Raw genomic sequence first — 24444 nt, 5'->3', positions numbered from 1 at the left:
TGATGTGACTCTGGTTTCTCCTTTCCCCTCCCTGTGACATTACCCAGGGTGCAATCTGGACAGAAGGACAGCTGTGTTTCCTCAATTCTCCAACCTGAGGTGCCTTTTACACTGCTTCGCTGTGAGAGCAACCACTTCTGGTCAGCTCACACACAGCCTCTAGCTTGTAAATTACTCCCAGCTGAATTACATGAATGCTCTGACCAGTCAGTCATGAATTACATGACACCAGCAAATTCCCAGTCCTAGACTTTCCCCCAGAAATGTGTGTCTTGTACTGCCCAGCACTCTCCTTCTGGATAATACAAGCTCCTAGAAAGTCCATCATTTCATCAATGGAAAATGCTATGCACAAACCCTATTATCTCAAGTGAAGATTCCCAAACACGTCAGTCCAAACACACTTGTTTAGATAAACAATAAAACACGTTTATTAACTGCAAAAGAGATTTTAAGTGATTACAAGTAAAATGAGGCATAAAAGTCAGAATTGGGGTACAAAGAAAATAAAAGATAAAATGTAAAGTAATACCTAATTTAGCAAGCCAAATGAATTCAAAGCAAAGGTTTTCCTCACCACATGCTCTTTGAAGTCTTTTACTGGCTGGAAGCCTCCAAACCAGGACCCCTCAGTCAGTTCAGTGTTCTTTCAGGTACTGTTGATGGCATGAGCAGAGAGAAAGGGAGGAGAGAGAGGTAATTTCTGTTGTGTGTTCTCTATTCTTACATCTTTTTCTCCTCTTTGAGGATTATCTCCAGCTGGAGTTCAGGTGACAGGAGGTCTGTGGGACGGGACCTCCAGCTGTTTCTTTGCCAATATTTAAATTTCTTGCTTATACCCTTCTTCCTTTCAAAGAATGCCCATTTAACTAGGTGATAGTCTACTTGGCTTTGTTGACACCTGGCTTAGGTGTTATTTCATCTTTTTTTCCTGAGGAACTGGTTTGTGCCTCTAAACTTGGAGCATGTTACAGCAGTGTTATACAGTAGAATCTTATAACTTTACATACAATGTTGATACACATATGTTATGAGGACAATGATGTTCAGCAGATTATGAGTTTTCAAATGATACATCACAAGGCACACTTTGTACAAAATTTCTCATAGTCCTGTAAAAAAGGGTGAACATAAGAGTGTAGCCTGTCACACCCTCCCAAAGCCCATTGCATGTATTTGCAGCTGGGTTTTCTTTGGAGGTGTTTGCACAGGATTACTTCATTTCTGTTGTCTGAGGGCACATGTTGTTATAAAGTTCTGCAGGACAAGACACAGGGTGCATAGGTTTGCTCCGGGTGCAATAACCTGACCGATACTGAAATACAGACAGACCACTCCTCTTCCACACAGAGCAGTTAATTTGGGAGGCATGTTCCTGTCTGTGCTAGAAGAATGATTTCCCTTCATTTTAGTGTGTGTGAAATACAGACTCCTTTCTGAGAGTGCTTTGGAGGAACGGGAAGAAACTGAGCATGTCCGCCCCATGGTAAGGAGCAGGGAAGAGACAAGAAACAGGGCCCTGTTGTGCTCTGGGAGGAGTGGAAATGCTGTTAAAAAGGCTGGAATGATGAAATTCTGCCCTTCTCACTCACACGGCTGTTCTGACTACATTGTTGCTTGTGTCCAGACTGAAAAAACAAGCCTGGAGCCATAGGTCAGATGCTGACTGCTGGCTGTAACAGAATGGCAGAGGGGAAGGCTAGCTTAGTTGCCTAATTCTTTCCACAGGTTTCGGGCAGCTGTTACTAGTCTGGAATGAAATTCACCCCAGCAGAACAGGTCAGGCATGAGGCTTAGGCACTGCTTAAGGTTGAAGTGGGGCATTGGCTGCAGAGGTGGATTTCGCTCTTGCTCATTAGGGCACAGTGCTGAAACTGTTCTTTCCAGGCAGTTGTGGCTTACACTGAGCTTAGACTACAGCACTTGCTATAACGAAGATCGCAGCCCAGAGACGTCAAGTCCGTCTTCATTTGGAGATGCAGAACTCGGAATTCGCTCTCTATCCCTGCACCCCCTGAATCTCATTTACAGGCTCTGTGCTGCTCTCACTCACAACGCTTATTAAGATGTACAACGGCAACTGATTTAGCCTCAGATCTCTTAACTCATCCCATCACCCCTCTGGATGGCGTCAAGTAGCGATTATCACAGAATGTTAGTAGGTTTTAGCTTAACCTCAGATGACACAAACCCCAGAGCAGAAATATTTATATTCTATATTATTGGCAGTTAAGGCTAGTGGAGCAACAAATGCTCAGATTGGTTTCCCTATCGGTTGTGCTCTGTGGAATGTCTACAGAGAGCAACAGGTTTTTTCTCAAAGGGTGCAGATTAGTAGGATTTGGAACTATTTTATTAGTGTGATGATAGGATGGGATTGCTTGTGATAAGGGGCAGGGCTCAGCGGCCCCGGGGTTCACTTCCGGGTTCTGTTTTATGCTCCTAAAATCTCAAGCTTCAGAGTTTCAGCTGGCCACCTGCAGGGGTCAGGAAGGGACTTCCCCCCCCTACCCCCATCAGGGATGGCCACAGCTGGTGATGGGATATTGGGAGGGCAGACCAGGGCTCTGAGGTGGCACGGAGCATTCTCTCTCTTAGGTGGTTGGCTGGCTGGCTTGCCACATGTGGGGTCACAAAGAAATTTTGTCCCAGGTCAACTGGCAGTGACCTTGGGGGTTATTTTGGAGATATATATTGCTTTCCTCTACAGCATGTGGGTGCAAGTCACTTGCCAGGATTCTCTGGGTCTATCTCACTTAATCATTTCCCTGCCATTAGAGGGGCCTCAGACACTAGTGCATCTTGGTCCCTCCTATTTTCTGCCTGTGGCACATAAAAATCTAATCTGGTCTGTAATACTTCGGTCTAATTTTGGTTCCTGGGTTTAGTACGTGAATGCTGGGTGGTGGTGGTGGCCTGTGAGCAGGGCCGGCTCCAGGGTTTTGGCCGCCCCAAGCAGCCAAACAAAAAAAACCAAAACAAAACAAAAAAAGCCGCGATCGCGATCTGCGGCGGCAATTCGGCGGGAGGTGCTTCGCTCCGAGCAGGAGTGAGGGACCGTCCACCGAATTGCCACCGAACAGCTGGACGTGCCGCCCCTCTCCGAAGTGGCCGCCCCAAGCACCTGCTTGGTAAGCTGGTGCCTGGAGCCGGCCCTGCCTGTGAGATGCAGGAGGCTAGACTAGATGATCTGGCAGTTCCTTCTAGCCTTAAACCCTGTGACCCTAATTGGGAGACATTAACAGCTGAATTCTCTGCTTTTGGGGTATGATTAAGGCCCTACTTGAATTGCAGGATGATTGTCAAAAAATTGCGGGTGAGTGGCAGACAAGCCATGGAAAATTGCAGGCAAGTAATAATGGACCTTTTTATTTGCAGCAATAAAGTCCGTTATTACTTTTTCATGATTTTCCACTGTTGGCCGCCCAGGCATGAGAGCAGGGGCGAACGGCTCTCAGCTCTAGGGTGGCCGGGGTTCCCACTTTCAGCCCCACACACGATGGGGTTACTGCTGACAAAACTGCGGTGAAAGCCTAATATTGCAGAATCCACAATTTCCACAATATTGCAAGTTAAGTAGGGCCTTAGGTATGATTTCATTTCTTCTCCTTAAAAAAAATAAAAAAAAGGAAAGCAGCAGCTAATGTTGCACATGAACCAAATAAGAAGATGTCTGACAGTTGCTCTTTGGACAAGGTCTAAAAGCAGAATGGTTCCTCTTGATTGAATTTTATAATATCACAGATAGCGAAAACAATAACCAAGTGAGCGGTTCATTAAGTTTCAGGCTCCAAACACTTTCATAAGATAATGTGTCTGCTACATTGAACGGAGCAGTGAATATCCGATTCTAACCCTTTTATGTTCACAGGCGGTTAGCGTTTCTTGCCTCTTTAGTGCAGTTTTATCTAAGCCTGGAAAGCCAGAAGGAAAAGTGAAGTTGCTGAATGAAAAGCTGGCTGTTTAAATGATGAAATCCAGTGGCTCTGCAATTTACAACTTTGCTTGGAATCATAGACATGGACAAGGGCAATTCCCATGTAAATCCTCTTGGAAGGATTACACCAGCTGTTCTGTAGGATACAATTTCGGATTCCAAGAGACGATGTGAATGGTTTGGGACCTGCCATGAATCAGCTGTAAGTGAAAATTGCTCGAAAGCCAGGGCTACAGCAATAGTGTGCTCAGCATACTAGTTTCGTCGTCGCATTCCCCAGAATTGTATTGTATGCTAGTAAAATGGAAGTGATTATGGCTCAATTCGTTTACTGCGGGGAAAGTCCAGCAGCTTGGGACCATTCTGGGTGAAGGCAGAGCTGTGTTTCTATCTGACTCATGGCTACCCCTCTCCATCACCTGCTAGCCCCAGGGGTCAGGAAGAGTTCTTGGGGCCTAATCCATGGCTCGCCGACGTCAATAGGAGACTGTCTGTTGACCCAAAGGGCTGGTGGAGTGAGACCACGAGATGCTCACGAACCGGTCGGAGGGGTGGGGAGGCCAGTGCAGTTGGACAGGTGCTCCCATTTTAGGAGCCTCTCCCTTCACTCCGCAGTTTGCTCAGGCCTCCTCCTGCTGCAGAACCTCGGTGCACCTTGTCTCACGTTGCTGGCTTTGGGAAATCACAGGCCCACAACTTCACAGAGCAGCAGTTGTTGTACAGAGGCTCAGCCCTCCCCCACCCCGGGATTTTGTTTATTGATGTCATGCAATAAGGAAAGCAGCTCAAATGCTCCCTTATCCTGGCACTTCTTCAATTGCTTTTGGATGCCAGTTTGTTATCAACTCGTCTCAACATTTAAATTGCCAGGTCTCCAGTTGCCCGGCATTGTCTCTGCGATCATTCACTACCATAATGTTACCATAGCAACTAGAATGCTCCCCTAGTCAGGATGGTTTATTATTGTCAAGGTAAAACTCCCACTAGTGGTTTTGAAAACCTCAGCCCTTCCATCACACACGGGTATTTATTTATATTTAGGTTCCTCTGGTTTAATCGATTATCCACGCATTTTCTTCTTTTTGTTGTTAGACAAATTCAAAACCAAGACGCTTTTTCATTATAGAAAATTATAGTTCCTAACTGATGATGTCTGACTGCAGTGATGCAGTACAAAATATACTTTTGTGTTAGAAAATTCTAGGCTTCCTTTACAGCAATGTCTCCAGCTTCAAAACACTGGAAAAAATTCTTTACAGGCAAATACATTTTGACAAACTCCATTTCTAATTTCGCAGGCAGGAATCTGAGGGAGAGCACCCTATAGATTGTTACTTGATATTATTGATCCAAAATTATATACCATGAAGAAACATACAACAACGCCTCAAACTGTCAGTCACGCTGCATACAAGAAACACAGCGAACTCCCCCTTTCAGATATTGTTAAAATTAAATAGGGGGGGAAATGTGTTTTCAGGCCTTCAGATGAATGTGTGCAATCTTTTTTGAAGAATTCACCCAGAGCTTTGTGGCACAAAGGGTAACAATGATTGCAATCAATTTTTGCAGTCTTTCTGCAGCAGACAAGAGAGGAAGGAGTGTGTGTGGTGGTGGGGGGTGGTCTTGCTTCTTAAACTGATTGCCTTTCTGTAGTTGTTTTGCATCCTGGGCATTTCTGGAGTTATGCTACAGCCTGCTCTGCTAAGGCAAAGGCCCACCAGCTCAAAAAGGACTTTTTTACAACTAATTTGAAATGGTGGCTGGGCCATACCCTCACAGCCTACACGTCCGTGAGATCCCACAGCCAAAAGGAAGGTTCATAACCTCACCAGGCACAAATGGGATAAAGCTTTCCTGGTCTGTGGTGTTGTAACATGGTCCAAGAGCACCTGCGGATCCTGCCTGACTCCCAGATTGGGAACACGAGTCACAAGGGGTGGGCACAAACCCTCCGGTAAAGCTAGGGCAAGAATAGGTTCTTCATCATCCAGTCACTTCCCCCAGCCTACCAGCCTCATCTCATTCTTATCTGGGTTGAGCCGCCAGCAGTTCACGCATCTGCACACCTCATCAGCCTCCTCACCCACCCTCCCAACAGCCCCAGACACCCATCGAACCGGCAGGGAGGCAAGATGGGTCTCTGCAGAGCACCACATTATAGTAAAAGCTCCTTCCTCGTACCGCCTCCTCACCACACTCAGCCAGGAAAGAGCAGACAACAATATCCGCATGGGCACTCGATCCTCTTTCATCACTGAGAGGAGATCGCTGGACTCAGGGCTGTACCCAAATGGCCCAGAGTCAAAGAGACATATAGTGGCGACCGGGCTGCCAGGGAGTTCTCTCGTCCTCACCTTCCGTAGGATCCTAACCAGAAATGCTGGTTGACAGCTAGCCAGGCTGTCAGTGTCAAGCCTTGGGTTTTTTGAGCCGCTCCTTTCAGAGGAGCTGGCATCTGCCATCCCTAGTGCAGGCACGGAGAATCTCCACTGACTTTGCCGATAGCCTTTCTCCATGAGCCATGGCACCTTGTTATTGCATTTCCTCCTGCTCAATATGTCTGCCCTTAAAAAAACTCTCCAGAGTCAACAACAGTAATGTTCCATTCAAATACTTGCTGAGACTGTTTACCAAAAGAGAACGTGTCCTTGTTAAGAGAATGGGAGGGAATTCTAAAGACACACTGAATTCCTTTTCTAGTGAAAGCTTCAAGCTTTAAGAGCACCCTCCCATTAATAATAGCTACGACAACGATCGCTATCGGTTGACAGGGATTAATTAGCAGAGCCTGCATCACTCCTTTAATTAAAAATCAGCATTTGTGGTTGTTTGCAGAAGGAATTCCCATACCCCCTCTACCCCCGTCCCTCAATAGATGACGTTCGATAAAGCAAAGGTTAACTAGCTCCACTTGCTTTGCTCTTTCATTGGAGGCTAATTTGACATCACAGCTAGGTCCCTATTTCCTGGGAGCAGGTTTTGATTTTGGCCTGTGTTCCATTCTAAAAAGCTGTTTTCAGAAAGGCAAATCCTGAAATACCCCCGAATGGAAGGAGTTTGTCCCGTGGTGTGTGCTGTTCATATCCAGCCCACAGCCAGACATTTATTTTGCTCTTATAGATTATAATTAGTTCCTCCTACCAAAGGGAGCACTGGAGAAACATACCAGGGAGTAGCGTTGGGATAGTGCGCTATAATTCAGCTTCATGAAGATTCAGTGTATCATCTTTGGGTAGTGACAGAAATCAAATAAATCACATGTATTGATAAAATCTATTGAGAAAGCAACCCATTTTGAGGCATGTCTTGGTATGTCAGATTGATGAAGTACAGTGTCTGTGATGTGATCTACCTTGAGTCATGCATTTTAGCTTCTCTAGTTTACTCAGAGACATTTATGTTGAGTTCAGTTATGCTCAAAAGTGTCATTTAATGAAACAGCTAGAGTTCATTTACCTGCAATAAGCAATTCCTACTTAGAGGCAATGGTTCAAGTGAGACTAGAAGGTAAGAACAGATTTCTGGATACCAGGACATGGCCTTTCTGACTGACGTTGCGGCTACATCAAGTCAGGTAACAAACTAAAATGTATCTCTTTCCGTTGTTGCTTAGGATGAACAAAGAAATCAAAGATCAAGAAATGAACCGACCAGCTTCTGCACTGAGTGCTCGGAGAGGGGAATACGGAAGACCTATGGGTGAGGCAGATTTTGGCAAGGATGTGAGCCATTTAGTTGGCACTCAAAGACGGGAATTTGGAAGAATTGCGGATAAGGAGATTGACAGTCAGAAAAAAGCTATGGATAAATTAGGAGCTATATCTCCATCTGTGATGAGAAGGAGGTCATCTCCTACAGCAGAAGAGACGTTTCCAAGCTCTTCATCTGCACTTTCTGAATATGTAGAAGAGCTGAGGAGGAAAAGGGCAACAGAGAAAGTGCAGGGAACTTTAGGGTTAGAGGACACCTCTCCCCTGCCAATCTACCAAACAACTGGTGCCTCCTCCCTGAGAAGATGCAGGACTTTCAAAGAGGATGATGAGTTCCCAATAAAGTTTGGAGTCCATGAACGTACAGAAAGTGAAGGAGTGCCTGCAGGAGCTAGCCTAGTGCGTTCATCCAGTTTAAAATGCATATCATCTGAGAACACAGAGCCAGCGCGCTCCCCAGCTCTCAGAAGAATATCGAAGTTTGGCTCCTGTGACTCACTCTTACAAAATATTGATAATTCCTGCTTGACGCTGAGTTCACCAGCTGTGGGAGCAGATGCGTTCAATCCATCGAGACTTAAGCCATGGAGAAGTTACCTTGAGCCATCATTAGATGACACAGCCAGTGCTGATCTGGGGAAAGATTCTCTGGTATTTCAGAGTAAGCAATTCAGTGATGTTATGGCTGCAGGAAAGGAAAGCGACCCGTTCACTTGGAAAATACCAACTCTCAACTATGAAAGGAGAACAAATGTTGATTTTGATGACTTCCTTCCAGCAATTCGAAAATCCCAGTCAACAAGCAGTTTGTCCAGACCTGTCAAGGACAGGAGAGAAGGCCAGAGGCCAATGAGCGTTCATTTTGAAGACCAGGATTCGGCAGACAGCACTTTTTTGTCTGAAATAAAGACCATTTCAAAGGCCAAAGAGGACACTGGAAACCTCTCTGACTCATCTTCATCCTCTGGCTCGATCGTTTCTTTTAAAAGTGCTGACAGCGTCAAGAGCCGACCAAAGATTCAAAGGCCAGAAGGTGAAGGATGTGCCGGAAAACTGATCATTGAAGGTGCTAAAGATGAAAGCCGATGGGAGGCAGAAGGAAAAGAAGATGATGTAAATAGCATTATGATGAAATATCTAGGAAAAGATTAAGGTAAACTTGCCGATATACTAACCACGACCCGTCTGTACGGTTCACTTAGGCCGGCTGTTATAGGTTTGCTCTTTGTGCCGCTGAGCTAGAGGCTCTGCCAGCATTTCCACTGCAAATTCTTCTCTCCAGAGGCTTCTGGTCTGGAATAGCCTAATCCTGGCTAAGAAGCCAAACTCTGACCAGAATCTACCCTTTTACTTGGCTTTATTGATAAATAGTATTAACATAATGAATAATCATCCCTTGGCAGTCCCTCCATACCAAATTAGGGCTACATTCTGGCCAGAGCAGAAGTAGCCCCAAGACAGCATACGCCTCCCCTCCCCCATGTGCTGCTGCTGCTCCAGGGGCCAGTGTGCAGAAGGGAGGGACCATTTGCAGGGCGTGGAGAGAGCAGGGTGTGCAGCTGCCCTGCGCACACGGAGTGCCATTGCGCTTGGCCCTGACGCAGGCTGTACAAGGGATAAAGGGAGGCTCCTTGCCCTTTCCTGACCCTTGGACAGCACACAGACCAGGCAGGATCTGGTCCCAAGTGAGCAGTTTAAGAATCCGGCCAGAGGAGGAAGTGTCCCGCCCAGGAAGTGACGGCTCTGACAGCATTAGATGCAGGGAGCCCAATTCCCCATTGACACCAGCGCACGGTGGGCATGAAGCACCATTTGGAGCTAGCTGCGTTTTACACCCACTTTGCACTGCTGTCAGTGATGGGAGAGCAAGGGAGTCTCTTCCGAACAGACTGCTTTGAGCCTCACCTAGCCCCTCGCCCTTACCTATTTACTGGAATCGCCTCACCTAGCTCTTCTCGCATTGAATTACATCGAGGGGCTCTGGAACATTTTGAAACTGCATCTCTACCGGTTTATTAATCTAAAACATTGATGAGCCTGGGCCCCGAAACTCTCCCCTCCAGAGAAGGTAGGTTTTGCTTCTAGTCACTCTCACATCCTGTATTCAGCGTTTGATTCTGACAACCAGTTGGATACAATTCTCTTACTGCCTTTGATGCTTCCAGAATTAAGATTTATTACTACAATCCAGGTTTGAAAGCAAACTCCCTAATGAATGCATCATAACCGGAACTGTGTTTAAAATAGATTAGAAAAATGTTTTGTAAAAATGCAGCCTTTAGACAAACTTATTGGATGTCAAGCTGTGACCAAATCTGCTAAACCAACACAGGAGCAGAGGACGCCTTAATAAAATATTTCTTTATGGGAAGCTGCATTTGCATAATAAGATGTCCCACTTTCCCCCAGACCTCATTTTAATAAAGTAAGTGGCGTCTATAAACTATAAAGCCCAGTGACATCAACCAGCTGAAAAAGCATGCCCTTTGCTCGGAAATGAGAGTAGGAGTGCCCAAAAGGAGCAATGTCACTGAACTGAACAAGCCCTCGGTGCTGTGAGCTAGCACAGAAAGGACAGATGTTTGTTCGCATTAGGAAACTCTATAGAATAACCAGTGAGTGGCTCTCAGGATTGCCAGCCCCAGGCGGGAGTCAGCCTCTCCGAGCAGAATGTGGCATCAGTAGCTGCAGTTACATTTCAGCTGGTAGCTTGAGAATTGTTCTGTCCTGAGTGCCACGGTATGAACCATGTCACTGAACATGCCTCCTCATACATCTTTTTCATTTTGTAGTTTCCAGAAGTTGAGGCCTTATTTAAAGCATTCATAATTTCGTGGTTATTAGAACATAGATACGTAGGTGGCTTTCATTGGTTCCTTCTTGTCTGGAGAATGCTATGCTTTCTGACCAAAAGACAATGATACGAGAGACAGAGATTCGATGTACACTATCATGGGAAGCTGTGGTTCTGACCTCTGCTTGCTTTATACAAAATAAAATATTTGCTTCTTTGACTTAAGCCTCTTCTCTTCTTTCCTTTCCTTGCAGTGAGAACAGGCAGCTGAAAACAAAATGCATGTATTGAAAAGTCCACCACTATGTAAGTGCAGCCCACTGCCGCGGGGAGGTTTAGGAGACATTTCTCAGTGTATACACACTCCCTAGAGTCATCTGCACTTAAGTCTTAATAAACAAAGTTCTTGGCAATTTTTACTTCAAATAGATTTTTGCTTTGTCATTGGATCTGTGCATTCTAATAATCCCACTCAAAATTCTAGCTTCCCAGGAAAGAGCAAAACTTCCAGGGTTTATTTTACTAGGTGTTTGTAGAAAAACTGTGAAGCTCTTCAGAAAATGTCTTTCACTGCCAATGTCTAAGACACTTTTTCAATCTGCTGGCACGTTGACTGGCTCTTGTAAGGTTGAATGAGGTGGGTGTTATAACTCATTTGCTAAATACTTTTTGGCATGACCAGAAATTTTGCACTTAGGCAATTTTCAGCGTTTCAGCCTTTAGAATTCCTCACACCCCTTTTCTGCTGCATTTTTAGTTTAAAATTAAACCTTTATAGCAAGAAGCATTTTCTTTCTCACAGATGACTGCAAAACTTTCATATTAGGGTTCATGTAAGCAGTTACACAAAGATGTTTACAATATACACAAAAGTAGGTAAACTTTTCCACTTCCTCTCCGGCTTTGTGCAGTCCTTAGCACCGCCGCCCTGCCGACAGAGAGCACCTGATATTTTCATGTTTCTTCATGCCTGTGTCCGGGCCCATGGTAACTTTTCCTGAGTTCTGGTGCATTTTTCTAAAGCAAATAATGGAAGAATTGTGCAGTGGCATAGATTACCTCTGATTACTGCCACACAATTTTAACACACCTGGTTAATGGCCCTGCCATTATTGGAAGCAAAACCAATCCATTGTGTAGGTTTTCCACTTATAAAAATGATCTAAATGAGATACTTACCATTGACCTTCCAAAGTGGCTCTAAAGAAGCTCATCTGTAAGGGCTGAAGTGTCATGGGCTCATCTCTAACTGTGCGGTTTAGTGGACCCTGGGGCTTATTTTAACCTGTGCTTTATGTGCTACAAGCTTTGTGAATGCGCTGACTAGCATGGCTTGTGTCTTGATGGCAATTCCGCTGTTTGGCAAACTCCTGTTCCTCGCTCGGTGAGAGCAGCACCATTCATGATGCACCCCGAGGTATTTGTGGGAACGTCAGTTTGTCACCATCACTGATTGGAGAAGAATCGTGTCTTTCTGTCTTGCTCTCTAGAGGAGAACGAATGCCTGGCTGATTTTATACTTATCAAGTAAGAATATTATTAGAGTCAGATTGAACAAATAACCATACGGGGAGCATCCAGCAGCGGGTGTAGGAATACACTCCCCCCTTCGCCATTCTGCACACAGCCTTGTGGGTAGTACATGAAGGTGTGAAAGGGAAAGGCCAGCAAAACTCATGTGTTAGAGCAAAGAACGTAGATGCACAAGCACGTTTCCCTGGTGAAAGGCAGGTGCTAGTAGCCCCCTCCAGGCCAAGGCCGGTGGATGCTCAGTGTGGGGTTTATGGTGCAATACTGAAACATTCCTTGCCAGCTCACCCCCATCATGGCGCTGCACCTACTTTTGACACCAGCTGGACAGCAATCATATGCCGTCACTTTCTAGCAGTCTGCTTTTTAATGACTTTGGCAGCTGGCCCGGCTCGTTTCTGAGCACAGCTTGGTTCCCAGTCCAGATAACAGGGTTGTGTGAGGGAGTTCAGTTCAGAGGGTGACCTCGTTGGACACTTTGCCTTTGGTGGAAGTATCTGATTTGAAATGCATGGGATTTGCACAGGCTGCCCGGGATGGTCAAGGACTCCAAAGGAACATTGCAACCAAGCCACCTGGCAGCATTGCTTGTTCCATTCATAGTAGCTATTATCCCTTGTTTAGAATTGAAGCTCCGCAGGCCAGGAACCATATCTTTTCCTTTGTCTTATTCAAACCCAGGCACATTTTCAGTGTTTAGCCGAGGATCAACAGTAAGAATAACATTAAACTCCAGCACGGCCAGGGGGTAGGCGCTATTATATACTCTGATATTACTACTAGTGAGAACTTTCCACATTCACAGTGCTCTCCAAATATTAACAAGCTCTTACCACGCCCCTGGGAGTTGGGGTAAGTAGGTATCATTGCCTCTGCCATGAGGATGATTTCAGGTTGTGGAACAGTTTATTGGGAACGTATGTTACCTTCGGAAAAAAGGATCCTGCTTTCAAAGCCAAAATGTATTCAAAGTGTTCCTTGTGGAGTTCTTCATTAAAAGGGGTTTTTATGGGCATATTAAATTCCTCCAGAGTTCTCAGTGCAATACCATTAAGAAATCATGGCTTTTTTTCAAGATCCTTTTCCCCTTAAAATTGACAAAATGGATCACCACAATACATTGCACACTCATTATAGCCTTTGCGATTTCTGAAATGGAACCATGTCTTTTTTCAGTTCTCACACTATAAAGAAAAGAAAGAAGCAAATGAACTATGATTTTAAAAAACCTCAGGCCCTCCTTCTTCTCTTCATTCATATATTGCAAAAAAAAAATCACAGATTGTGCATTTCAGAACAGAGAAATCTTTGTAGTCTATCCTTCAAACCAGCCTGAACGTTTGTGCAGCTTTTATAGCTAACAGCTCTCTGGGAAAAAAACACAACAGGACAGAATAGACGGAACATGTCAAGATCCCTGTGTTTGCTTGGGACTTTTGCCTAATGAAATTCAGCATCTGCATAAAATTTATGAGGAGAGGAAGTTCTCATGCAATTTTTCAGTGCGAATTAGATCAAGTTGCTCCCACTTTCACACATGCCTGCACATATTGGACTATGCAGCAGAGTTCCCTGGTGCGAGGGATGGTTGTATACACCCAAAAGGAAGAACGGAGGCTGAAGCAATGGAGTTGGCTGCAGTACCTCATTCTAGGGAGTTATTGAGGCAGCATTGTGAAAGGAGAGGCTGCGAGATCCATGGCAGGACAAACGTACGACCTTGGTGGCAGTACAGCGTGGACCAGCCCACCCTTATGATGATGTTGGGTTTTTGTTTGGTTGTTTTTCCTGTCTCCAATGTATTCACCAAGGATCAAACCGCTTTCCTGCCTGCATTTTGAGTTCTGCCACATGTTTATTATGGCTGCAGTCAAGAGCAGGGCTTGGTGATTCTGCCTTCACAAACTGTCCCATGGAGTTGCAGTTGGATAGGGTATTATATTTCCACTTAGTGTTGCACTGCACTGTTACCTGCTACTGAATTCCCCCACTCCACCCCAGAGGCTGCTGCATTTCAGGGGCAAGGAAAATATCTCTCTTACCTATCACACAGTGTACTGTGATGTCTAATTAGTTAATGTCTGCACAGAGCATCGAATGAAAGGTGCTATCAAAGTGCAGAGATCTCAAAGTATTATATTATTAGTATTGGTTGGAACCCATTGGCCCATTCATATAGGGTACCATAACATTCACATAAGAGCATGGCGAATGGCCAAATGTACGGCTCACTTTGCCCAATCTATTCTCATGTTCAATCTTAGCACCTATTCAGTCCTTCATCACAACTGAAAGAAGCTGAGCCTCAGGCCGGCCCCCACATTTCTCCCATACATTATGTACAAGGAATATCCCAACATGTTATAATGAACCTTATAAATAACGCTGAGAAGAAGCTCTGCATAGTCATCTACTGCCCATGTCACTGCTTTTTGTCATCATAGGACCCTGTGAGAAACTACTTTAGCTTGTCACCACAGTTACTTTCATTTGTCAAGCCAGGCAGACGACACTATCATCACTCATCTTGAATCAAACACAGAGAAAACTTATAAGTGCTCATGGTCTGAGAAATGATTCGTTCCCCTTGGATATATATTTCCTATTTTAACCCCTCCAGGCTGGAAGGATCCCTGGCACCAGGACATCTGCATTTAGGGCCCCATTCAGCAAAGCCCTTAAACCATATGCTTCAAGTTCAGTGCATTGATGTCCAAGTCAAGCATATGCTTCACTGGTTTACTGAACAGGGCTAGATGGAGGCATGTGCGTGAAGGTAGATATGTGCGCGCTGAACCAGGGCCTTAGGGCTACATAGAAAGTGAGGCGGAGAGGCCAGGTGATCCCCCAAAAGAAGGGTGTTGTTACCAGTGAACCAAGAGGTCCTGCCCTCCAAAGAAGTGCTGGCAAAAGGAAGACAGAGATGAGTCGTTCATTACAGGCACTGACTCATCAAATCATATTCAACCCCAGTTCCCTATGAGTACATAGTACTCGGCGCATCTGAAGTCTTTCCCTCTACAGCAGCCATAGGCTCTTTCAGTGAGCAGACCCCTCCCAGCACAGCGGGGTCCTGGTTCGTGACTAGGTTTCCTAGGGGCTACAGTAATACAAATAAATAATATTAATACGAATCTCTGCTCTGCTACAGGCTTTCTGTGTGACTCTGACTTAGCCGCTCTGGGCCTCGGTTCCCCATCTGTTCAACGGCCTAGACCTGGCAGTCCAGGTATCCACCAGTGCCAATAGAAGTTAGTTCTACACAATTGTGGGGTTACAAAACAAGCAATGATGATGAATAATAACATGTCCAGTGTTCTAGGCACAGTACCTGCTCCTGGTACTCCTGTGCCGTCTCTCCTCTCCTCGTCCTTCCAGCACATCTTTCTCTGCTGTTGCCTATCCTAGCAGTGACTGAGAAATAGAAAAGCTAGTGTTATATAGGCCCCAGACTCTTCCCACTCCCAGCATGCTTTGCTAAAAGGACGCTAGTCGTCAGACTCCTCCCCCCCTCCACATCTTTCGCCTGCTCTACGGGGCAGCAAAACCAGCTGGTCTAATTGCAAGGCAGGAACAAACCTTCCTGATTATTCCTTAAAAAAAAAAAAACACAGAGTAAAGACGAGGGAAAATAAAACCCACTTCTTAAAGAGTAAAAACCTGCTATTATTCAATATTTTCAAACAATACTTTTTTCACAAGTATTTGCATATAGTTTGGAAAAGCCATTTTTGGTCACACTAATGACTGCTGTAATATTATATCCGCCAGCCCATCTGCTGGACAAAACAGGATTGGTGCTACTGGACATTCACTAATGTTTGGTCCAGGCTAGGTATAAACGTTCCAGGGGACAGAATTTGCATTGCTTTCCTTGGAACCCACTGCTTCAGTGCAGAGAGTGTAGAAAGCCACATCCTCGGGAGAAAAAGGAAGAGGGGAGCAAGAAATAGCAAATGGCTTTTTTGGCAGGATGTCAGCTGTACACAGGCACCAAAAAATGGAGATAAAAGACACTTTACCAGCAGGACTATTGACTGGATTTGTTACGTCTCCCGAGTTCTAATATGCTCTCCTGTGAGCTAGCAAAGAAGGCCCCATGGCAAGCCGAGCTGATGGAATATTGTTTGTGATTTCTTACAAACAGAGCTGTATTTTTGGTTAAGTTTTTTTAATACAAAAAGGACGTTAATGTACTCTGTTATGTTAAATCGCCGGGCACAAACAAGTGAAAGATGTTTTAATGGAAAGACTACACAGGAAATAAAGGGCCCAGTTCATCCCAGATCTCCAGGGAGCTGCGCCACACGACTGGATGAATGTTCTTGACTAATCTGTGCCCAGAATGAGGTTTTGCTCTTAATGCATAGGATACGAGTGTGCCGTATTAACACTTCTAATGCGCAAAGAGGCTGGTGATGACTAGGTTAGGGAGGAGTGGGACATGCAACCCCGGGAGAAACACTTACTGGAAGGTGATGGGAGAAAGAATGAAGGCAGCCAGTGGTACGATCAGTCAATCACAGGCTCCTAGAAATCAGAGCTGGAGAGCCAGTACAACGGTGGGCAAAACCTGCATTTCAGTTTCTTTGGCCATTAGTTAGCTGCTCCCTGCAGCCACATTTACACGATTGGCCTCCACAGGCTCCGTGATCCCTGTGTAGCCGGGGGGCGTCCTGCTCCATGGTTCGAGCACCGTGCTGAGACAACGGCCCACTGTGCCCGGGGAGCGGGCTGCTGGGAACAGCTGTCTTCTTGGCCTGTTGCCAGGAGGGCGCATGGCTCAATAGTGCTAGTGTGGACAGAATCTTTTTGCAGTAGAGTGGAAAATACGCCACTCAACAAGCTGTTTATTGCAAGGACTTTTCATGTACATGCACAAAATGAGTGCTGCCCTGGGAAGTTCATTACATCGATTGATCCAACAACCTTTAGCTGTGCACACTAATACAATCTGATTAAACTTTAATGAGACCAGGCTTACCTCTGTGGCAATGCAGGGTATTGCATAAACCATCAAGGATGCTGTGCAAATGACACAGGCGGTGGGTGTGAGGACTACATAAGGCACGTATGCAGTGGGAGGGGATGGTGGATAAAGGGGGAGCCGAGTTATGTCTGAGAGGAAGGATTGACCAGTGGTTAGGACACAACCCTCAGATTTAGGAGGGGCTAGTTCCCAGGTCTGCCACAGACTTCCTCTGTTACCTTGGGCACACAGCAAATCACAGAAATGTCGGGCGGGAAGGGACCTTGAGAGGTCGTCACGTCCAGCCCTCTGGGCTGAGGCAGGGCCAAGGAAACAGCCCATCCTTGACAGGGTTCTTAAAAACCTTCAGTGACGGGGATTCCACAACCTCTCTTGGAAGCCTGTTCTAGTGCTTAGCCACCTTTATAGCTAGAAAGTTTTCGTAATATCTAATCTAAATCTCCCTTGTTGCAGATTAAGCCCACCACTTCCTGTCCTACCTTCAGTGGACATGGAGAACAATTGATCACCCTCCTCTTTATAACAGCCCTTAATGTATCTGAAGACTGTTCTCAGGTTCCCTCCTGTGGGTTCTTTTCTCAAGACTAACCAGGCCCAGTTTTTTTTAACCTTTCCTCACAGGTCAGGTTTTCTAAACCTTTGAACCTTTTTGTTGCTCTCCTCTGGCCTCTCTCCTGTTTGTCCACATCTCTCTCAAAGTGTCATGCCCGGTCCTGGACACAAAACTCTACCCGAGGCCTCACCAGCGCCGAGGAGAGTGGGACGCTTACTGCCCATGTCGGATGTATGATATACCTGGTGAGACAGCCCAGAATTAGATCCGCCTTTTTTTTGCAACTACACCATGTTGTTGGTGCTTATTCAGTTTGTGATGCACTGTAACCCACAGATCCTTTTCAGCAGTACTATGACCTAGCCAGTTATTTCCCATTTTGTAGTGCTCCATTTCATTTTTCCTTCCTAAGTGCAGTACTTTGCACTTGAATTTCATTTTGTTGATGTCAGACTAATTTGTCAAGGTTGTTTTGAATTCCTCCAAGGTGCTAGCAACCCTTCCCAGCTTGGTGTCCTCTGCAAATTTTATAAGCATATGCTCCACTCTATTATCCAAGTCATTAATGACAGTATTGACTAGTACCAGACCCCAGACAGATCCCTGTGGAAGCCCACTAGTTACAACCCCCACCCCCCAGTTTGACAGCAAACCATTGATAACTACACTTTGCATACAGCTTTTCAACCAGTTATGCACCTACTTTGTAGTAATTTAATCTACACCACATTTCCCTTGCTTGCTTATGAGAATGTCATGTGGGCTTGTGTAAAAAGTCTTACTAAAATCAAGATATGTGTATTGCTTCTCCCCATCCATCCACTAGGCCTGTAACTCTGTCAAAGAAGGAAATTAAGCTGCTTTGGCTATCATTTATAACTCTATTATCCTCTAGATACTTACCAATTGATTGTTTAATAATTTGTTCCGTATCCTTCCTGGTATCCTGGTCTATAATTCTCTAGGTCCTCTTGTTTCTCTTTTTAAAGCTACGTTTGCTCTTCTCCAGTCCTTTGGGACTGCATCTGTCCTCCAGGAGTTCTCAAAGATAATTGCTAACAGTTATTAGATTGCTTCAGCTAGGGCCTTCAGTACCTAGGATTAATTCCATCAGACCCTGCTGTCTTGAATACATCCAACTTATCTATATATTTTTAAACCTTTTCTTTCCCTGTTTTGGCTTGTGTTCCTTTCCCCCTTGTTGTTCATAGTACTTGTATTAAGTTTCTGGTAACCACTGACCTTTTTAGTGAAAACTGAAGCAAACTAGGCATTACACCTGAGCCTTCTTGATGTCATCAGTTATTAGCTCTCCATCCCACCTAAGCAGGAGACCTACATTTTCCTTTGCCTTTCTCTTGCTCCTAATGTATGTAAAGAACCTCTTCTTATTGCCTTTTATGTCCCTTGCTAGGTGTAACTCGTTTTGTTCCTTAGCCTTTCTGGTTTTGTCCCTATATGCTTGTGCTAGTCTTTCGTGTTCCTTCTTAGCCATTTGTCCATGTTTCCACTTTTTGTAGGATTCCTTTTTCACATCATTAAAGAGCTCCTGATGGAGCCACATTGGCCTCTGACTGTTCTTCCTGTCTTGCCTTCGCACCAGAATAGCTGCAGTTGTGCTTTTAATATTGTCTCCTTGAGAAACTGCCAGCAATCCTGGACTCCTTTATCTCTTCGAGAACTGGTAGATAAGGTCCCACGGGAAGAAAATCTGAGTTTTTCTGCTTTTTTAACGTTCATTGTCCCTAGTCTGCTGCTCTCATTCCTGCTTTTCCTTAGACTAGTGAAATCCATCATTTCATGATCACTTTCACCCAAATTGCCGTCAACCTTCAGATTAACAATTTATTCCTCCCTGTTAGAGCCAAATCTAAAAAGGCTGCGCCCCTGGTTATGTTCTCCCGCTTCAGAAGCAAAAAATTGTCCCCAATACATTCCAAGAACCTATTGGACATTTTGTGTTTTGCTGTATTACAGCAGATGTTTGGGTAGTTAAGGGCCCCCATTACTATTAGATCTTGTATTTCTGTTACCTGTTCTAGAAATACCTCATCCACCTCCTCTTCCTGGCCAGGTGGTCTATCCCTTGATGTTGCCCATCCCCGCTCCCTGTTTATCTTCACCCAGAGACTTTCAATTGGCCTGCCTCACACCTCCTTCTGGGCCTCAGAACAAGTGTATATATTCTTGGTGTGTAATAAACACCTTCTCCCTTGTTTCTTTGCCTGTCCGTGGTGAGCAAGTGATATCCCTCTATACGGATATTCCAGTCAGGAGCTTCATCCCACCCTGTCTCAGGGATGACAATTAAGACATAATTTAGCTTATAGCCTAATAATTCTAGTTCTTACGGTTTATTCCCCGTACTCCTTGCATTTGTATATAGGCATCTAAGACAGTGAGCAGATTCCCCCACTGTTATCACGTGTGTTGCTCCTGTGACCCTGGTGTAATGTTCCATCCTTCGCACCCCAACATACAGCCCTCTGCTAAAGTAAGGTCACTTTTTTTAATATACTGACCCATGTGCTTTTATTACCCCCCCCTTTGAACCTAGTTTAAAACCCTCCTCACTAGGTTCCTGAGTTGGTGTGCAAAGATGTGCTGCCCTTTCGTGGGCTGGTGGCCCCTCAGCTCTTGCCAGCAGACCTCCTTCCCAGAGCAGCAGCCCAGGGCTGAGGAAAGCCCTCCTGTCGACACGTCCGTGCAGCCATGCGTTCATCCCCAGAGTGTGCATGTTCCTGCCTGCGCCCTTACGCTCAACCAGGAGACATTTAGCCTCTGTACGATGGGGATAGTTGTGCTGCTCTGTCCCACCGGGGTGGTGTGAGGATAAATACATTGAATGTTGTGAGGTCTCAGATGTTCTGGTGATGGGAGTCAGACCTGTGATAGACGTGGAGGCTACACACTGATATACAGAGCTGGAGCCAATTTGTTTCCTCCTCCTTTGCTACGGTAATGTCACAGCCATACCTGATGGAATGACGGGATCGCTCAGAGGAGTGACACACACAAATATTGGAGCTCAGAATGTTGCCCGCTCCATCACTAGATTTATGATGATCAGTGTTTGTCTTAAAGTTCTAGCTCCCGGAGCCAAGTGACCGCACTGGCAGGTCCCGTATCAGACTGGACACACATGCACCAGGGCAGGGCTGCAGGGGCTGAGCAGGGCTTTCTCTGCAATTGCTCCTCATTACCTGTGCCTGGTGCCATAGCGTCCGCAATGTTACCAGGCACAGGTAATGACAGCAGGGAGAGTATCTCTCCTGGGCTCTCAATGCTCCATTGCTGGCACTGACTGAGGCAGGGAGCCTATGTAAAAACGAGTGTGTGAGCCTGCAACCACAGTGTGTCTCATACTGCGTATGCATGGGGTGGGGGGGACCTGAAGTTGCACGGGCAACCTTAGCTCTGGCTTTTCCTAACACGTGAATGCCCGACTTTGTGTTTAAAAGAACATTATTAAGGTCACAAAAAAGCGACATGCCTGGCACATGTATGTCGCCACATAAGCGACCTGGGTACATGTCGGAAAGCTCATGTGGAGGAATTGTCCAGCAGCAGCATTCGCTCGTGTTACCATGGCTGCTGGTAGCAACCAACTGAGCCCACGGCTGTCTTGTGCCGAGCACTGTACAAACAAAGGGAGAATGAATCCTTGCCCCGTGGATTTACACTCTAAACAAACCGGCCAGAAGCCGGGGGGAATAGACATGCTCAAGGTCACACAAGTCAGTGGCAAAGCCGCCCGGGTCGCCAGCGTGTTAGTTCAATGCCCTATTTGTTCCAGGATCCTGCTGCAGCTCTACACTAAGCACCTGCTCAGTGTTAAAAGACAAGGCCAGCCATTTGGCTCATTCTTGTCCCTGCCATTTTTGCCTGGCTAGAAGCACATTTCGCCTCGAGCGAACTGGCTGGGCCACAGGAGAGGTGACCCTGTTTTGCATAATCACCAAAGCTAGTGTGTAAAAGAAAATCTCCACACAGGGCCTCAGTTTACAGTTAATGTTAATCCAGAATTGCTGTGTGCAAATAACTAAATGACCTCAAAACCTTCCCTAACGTGTTTGTTCTTTAGTGGCAGTAGCAAGGCATGATTCCTTAGCCATTGAGCTTGTTATTTGGAATCAATACAACATCACGCTGCTGCAACGCATTCGCGGCACAATACAATGTAAATATTTACATTTGCAAAGGAAAAGCCGAGTTGAGCCTAATACGAAGACATTTTAATTTATTTATGTATTTTGGCTTTGCAGGACACAAAGGAAATTGCTTGATCAGGAGAAAAAGCTTTGCACATCATCTAACAACCACCCAGGGGAAAAATGAGGTTTATGCTAGCACGTTTCAGCCTCAGTCCACTTCGAAACACCCAGACCATAAGGAGAGCTAGGCTTATGGAGCTGACAAAGACTGTTGATCAGTTACTAAGCTCTGGCTAGGAATGAATACTGTCGTCATATTGTGTAAATGATACAAACACCTTTTTTTAACTTTACGTACTCGTTAATGCCCAGGAGGCAAACAGGTGTGGGGTTGGTTACGTCACAGTAGGAAATATAGGACAGTGGCAGTTTATGGCCTGGTGTGGCTCGCATTCACCACCACCACAAATTTGTAGTTTGTCCGTATCAATGTTACAGCATAACTCTCCTTGTCGTGGAACGCAATGTCCCATCACCTCCATCTTTCAGTCTCATGTGGGGCTCCCATCTGCCTTTCCTGAACTGACCACCATGAGCACAGCAGGCTAGTAATACCCTATGTTGCTAGGAAAAAGCTGGAGTGAAGCAGGTCCTCAGCTGCTACAAATCGGCATAACAACACTGACGTCATCGGGGCTAGTCACATGCTTACTGCTAGGCACGTACTTAAGTGTTTCGCTGGATCAAGACCAGAGGCTCTGCACCATGCAGGATCTTGCCCGCTAGGAATCAAAGCTAAATTTGTAATTTTACCAGTGATGCCGTTTAGACACGGTGCTCAGATGTTTAAAGGCAGCGACAAACAGGCCATAGCGGCTGGAAGCGTGTGGGAGGAGTAGCCTGCTGGAAGCCCTGGGGGCGAGAGGGTGACTTCTGGAGCAGCAGGCTCAGGAATTCAGGCTTCAGCGCTGCACCTCACTGGGCGTGAGCAAGGACAGTAGCTTGCTGGGGCTGGAATGCTGTGCGTTCCGAAATAGCCATCCTGTGCCTCCGGGTGCTGGGCTGTCAAATTGCTTTTTTGGTACATTAGCCTCCATGAGACCATCATGCAGGGCCAGGCTCACAGCTGCTGCCGGAAGAGTTACTGCCTTCGACTAGTTATTAGATCAGCTGCTTAGTGGCTTTTATTTCTACCTATATTTAGAACGTATCAGACTAGCTTTAGGCCCTTTAGCGCACGGTGGGCACTTTTTCAATTCTTTCCTCCTGGTTTTATGATTCCCCACGTTTTGTAAGGCTCTGTTGGGATGGGATCTGTTCCTGCTAACCTAGCGTCTGACCAGCTCCCCAGCAAGTCAGTGGGATTTTTTTCTTTTGACTGTAATGGAAGCTGGAGGAGGCCCAGTTACTATAAGGAATATCCTTCCATGCATCAGTTTGCGTCTCCAGTGCTTTTATAACCACCAACGATGCAACATTAAAACCATCTCTCTTTGAGTAAAGCAGACGTTTGAGACGGGAATGTCTCCATATCAGACTGCAAAGGCCAAGTGGTGGTGTTTGCCAAGTTTCTAATTAAAGTGTGCTTTCTTTTCCAATGGCTACGTCTTCTGAGAGCGTCCATCAGGGCAATGATTTCTGTAACGAGCGCCTTAGTTTGCAAGACATTCAGAAAGTCAGAACACGTGATGGCCAAATCAATCCTAACTAATATTGCACCCAATAATGGATTTTGTATATAGGAATTCATTTGGCTTTTCTTCCCACATACCTGTTTTATTCAGCACCACGACTGCTCTCTGCCACATATTAATAATGCTACAATAATTCTCTATCTCGTTTTATAAATGAAAACTGCTGTGAACACACCAAACATTCGCAGCTGTCCAAGTATGACAGAGCGCTAACTTCATGGCCCTTGGAATGTCGGCTTGCAAGTGTGATGCTGGTGGGGAGAAATATGGATTTGGCTGCAGAAGTTTAGGAACCCAGCTTTGAAAACTTCAGCCTAAACTTCTACCACGTAACTGTGTGTATGTGAGAGAGGGAGAGGCTGATTAATGGCATAAAGAAAACTGTGGCTTCTTTTTATCTCCCCGCTGCTCACCCATACCTCACTGCAGAACTATTTTAATTATATGGATCCCTTTAGCTTGGCCTTCCTGACAAACTTGCTGTCATGCTTGAGAGGCTATTGTATGTATGACAGCTTCAGGCAATGGAAACACAGCCACTGGCTTGATTGAAACAGTATTTTAAAATCACGCTGCCCCCTTAACATTGGTCCTTTCTTGTAGGACGGGAGGGTCTTTGTTGTAACTAGGATTTTAAAGAGCCCAGGCTGAGACAGAGCATACAAGAATAGGCAGAGAAGTAGTGTTTGCAAGCCAGCGGAAAGTCAATGCGTTACCAGTACATCTACTTCATATGGGGGGGTCAACCAGCAACATTGGAGACTGTCTGTTGGACGTCTGTTCTCAGCATCGTATCCTCTGAGTACTGAGCCAGCAAGCTCCAAGAGGGGCAAAATGAAACGCAGCAGCTCCAGGAGCATGGCATGCCCAGGGATGGGTAGGAGATCCAGAGGATACTTGTATGTACCTTGGACAGCCCTGGCTTGGCCAGTCCCATAGCCTTGCCTTTAAGTTTACAGCAGCCCTGCTCTTCTGCACGCTGAATGTGTGCGTGATCGGCGACTCGCTGGCCACATAGCAAACCAGGGCTCACGAACGAGGTCACTGACGGTATTGCTGAAAACGGAGGGTCTCACGCT

General features: G+C 45.7%; 1 protein-coding gene across 4 annotated transcripts in view; it reads left to right on the top strand.

The window, feature by feature from the left end:
• Positions 1-10847, top strand: part of MYO18B (myosin XVIIIB) — a 196199-nt gene extending 185352 nt beyond the window's left edge. For 3 of the 4 annotated variants that reach the window (XM_029912648.1, XM_024196396.3, XM_029912647.1), the window contains exons 42-43: positions 7554-8803; positions 10699-10847. In XM_029912648.1, the coding sequence (XP_029768508.1) occupies positions 7554-8802 (1249 nt within the window). In that variant the 3' untranslated portion in view covers position 8803; positions 10699-10847. Of the gene's footprint in view, positions 1-7553; positions 10665-10698 lie in introns of those variants that run through there. The other variant, XM_024196392.3, reaches the window with a different exon arrangement.
• Positions 10848-24444: the final 13597 nt, after the last annotated feature.

The sequence above is a fragment of the Terrapene carolina genome, unplaced genomic scaffold (genome assembly GCF_002925995.2).
Source record: "Terrapene carolina triunguis isolate 2854851 unplaced genomic scaffold, T_m_triunguis-2.0 Scaffold234, whole genome shotgun sequence".
Classification (NCBI taxonomy): domain Eukaryota; kingdom Metazoa; phylum Chordata; order Testudines; family Emydidae; genus Terrapene; species Terrapene triunguis.
The sequence above is the reverse complement of the archived record's forward strand: the minus strand, read 5'-3'. Positions and strand labels throughout refer to the sequence as shown.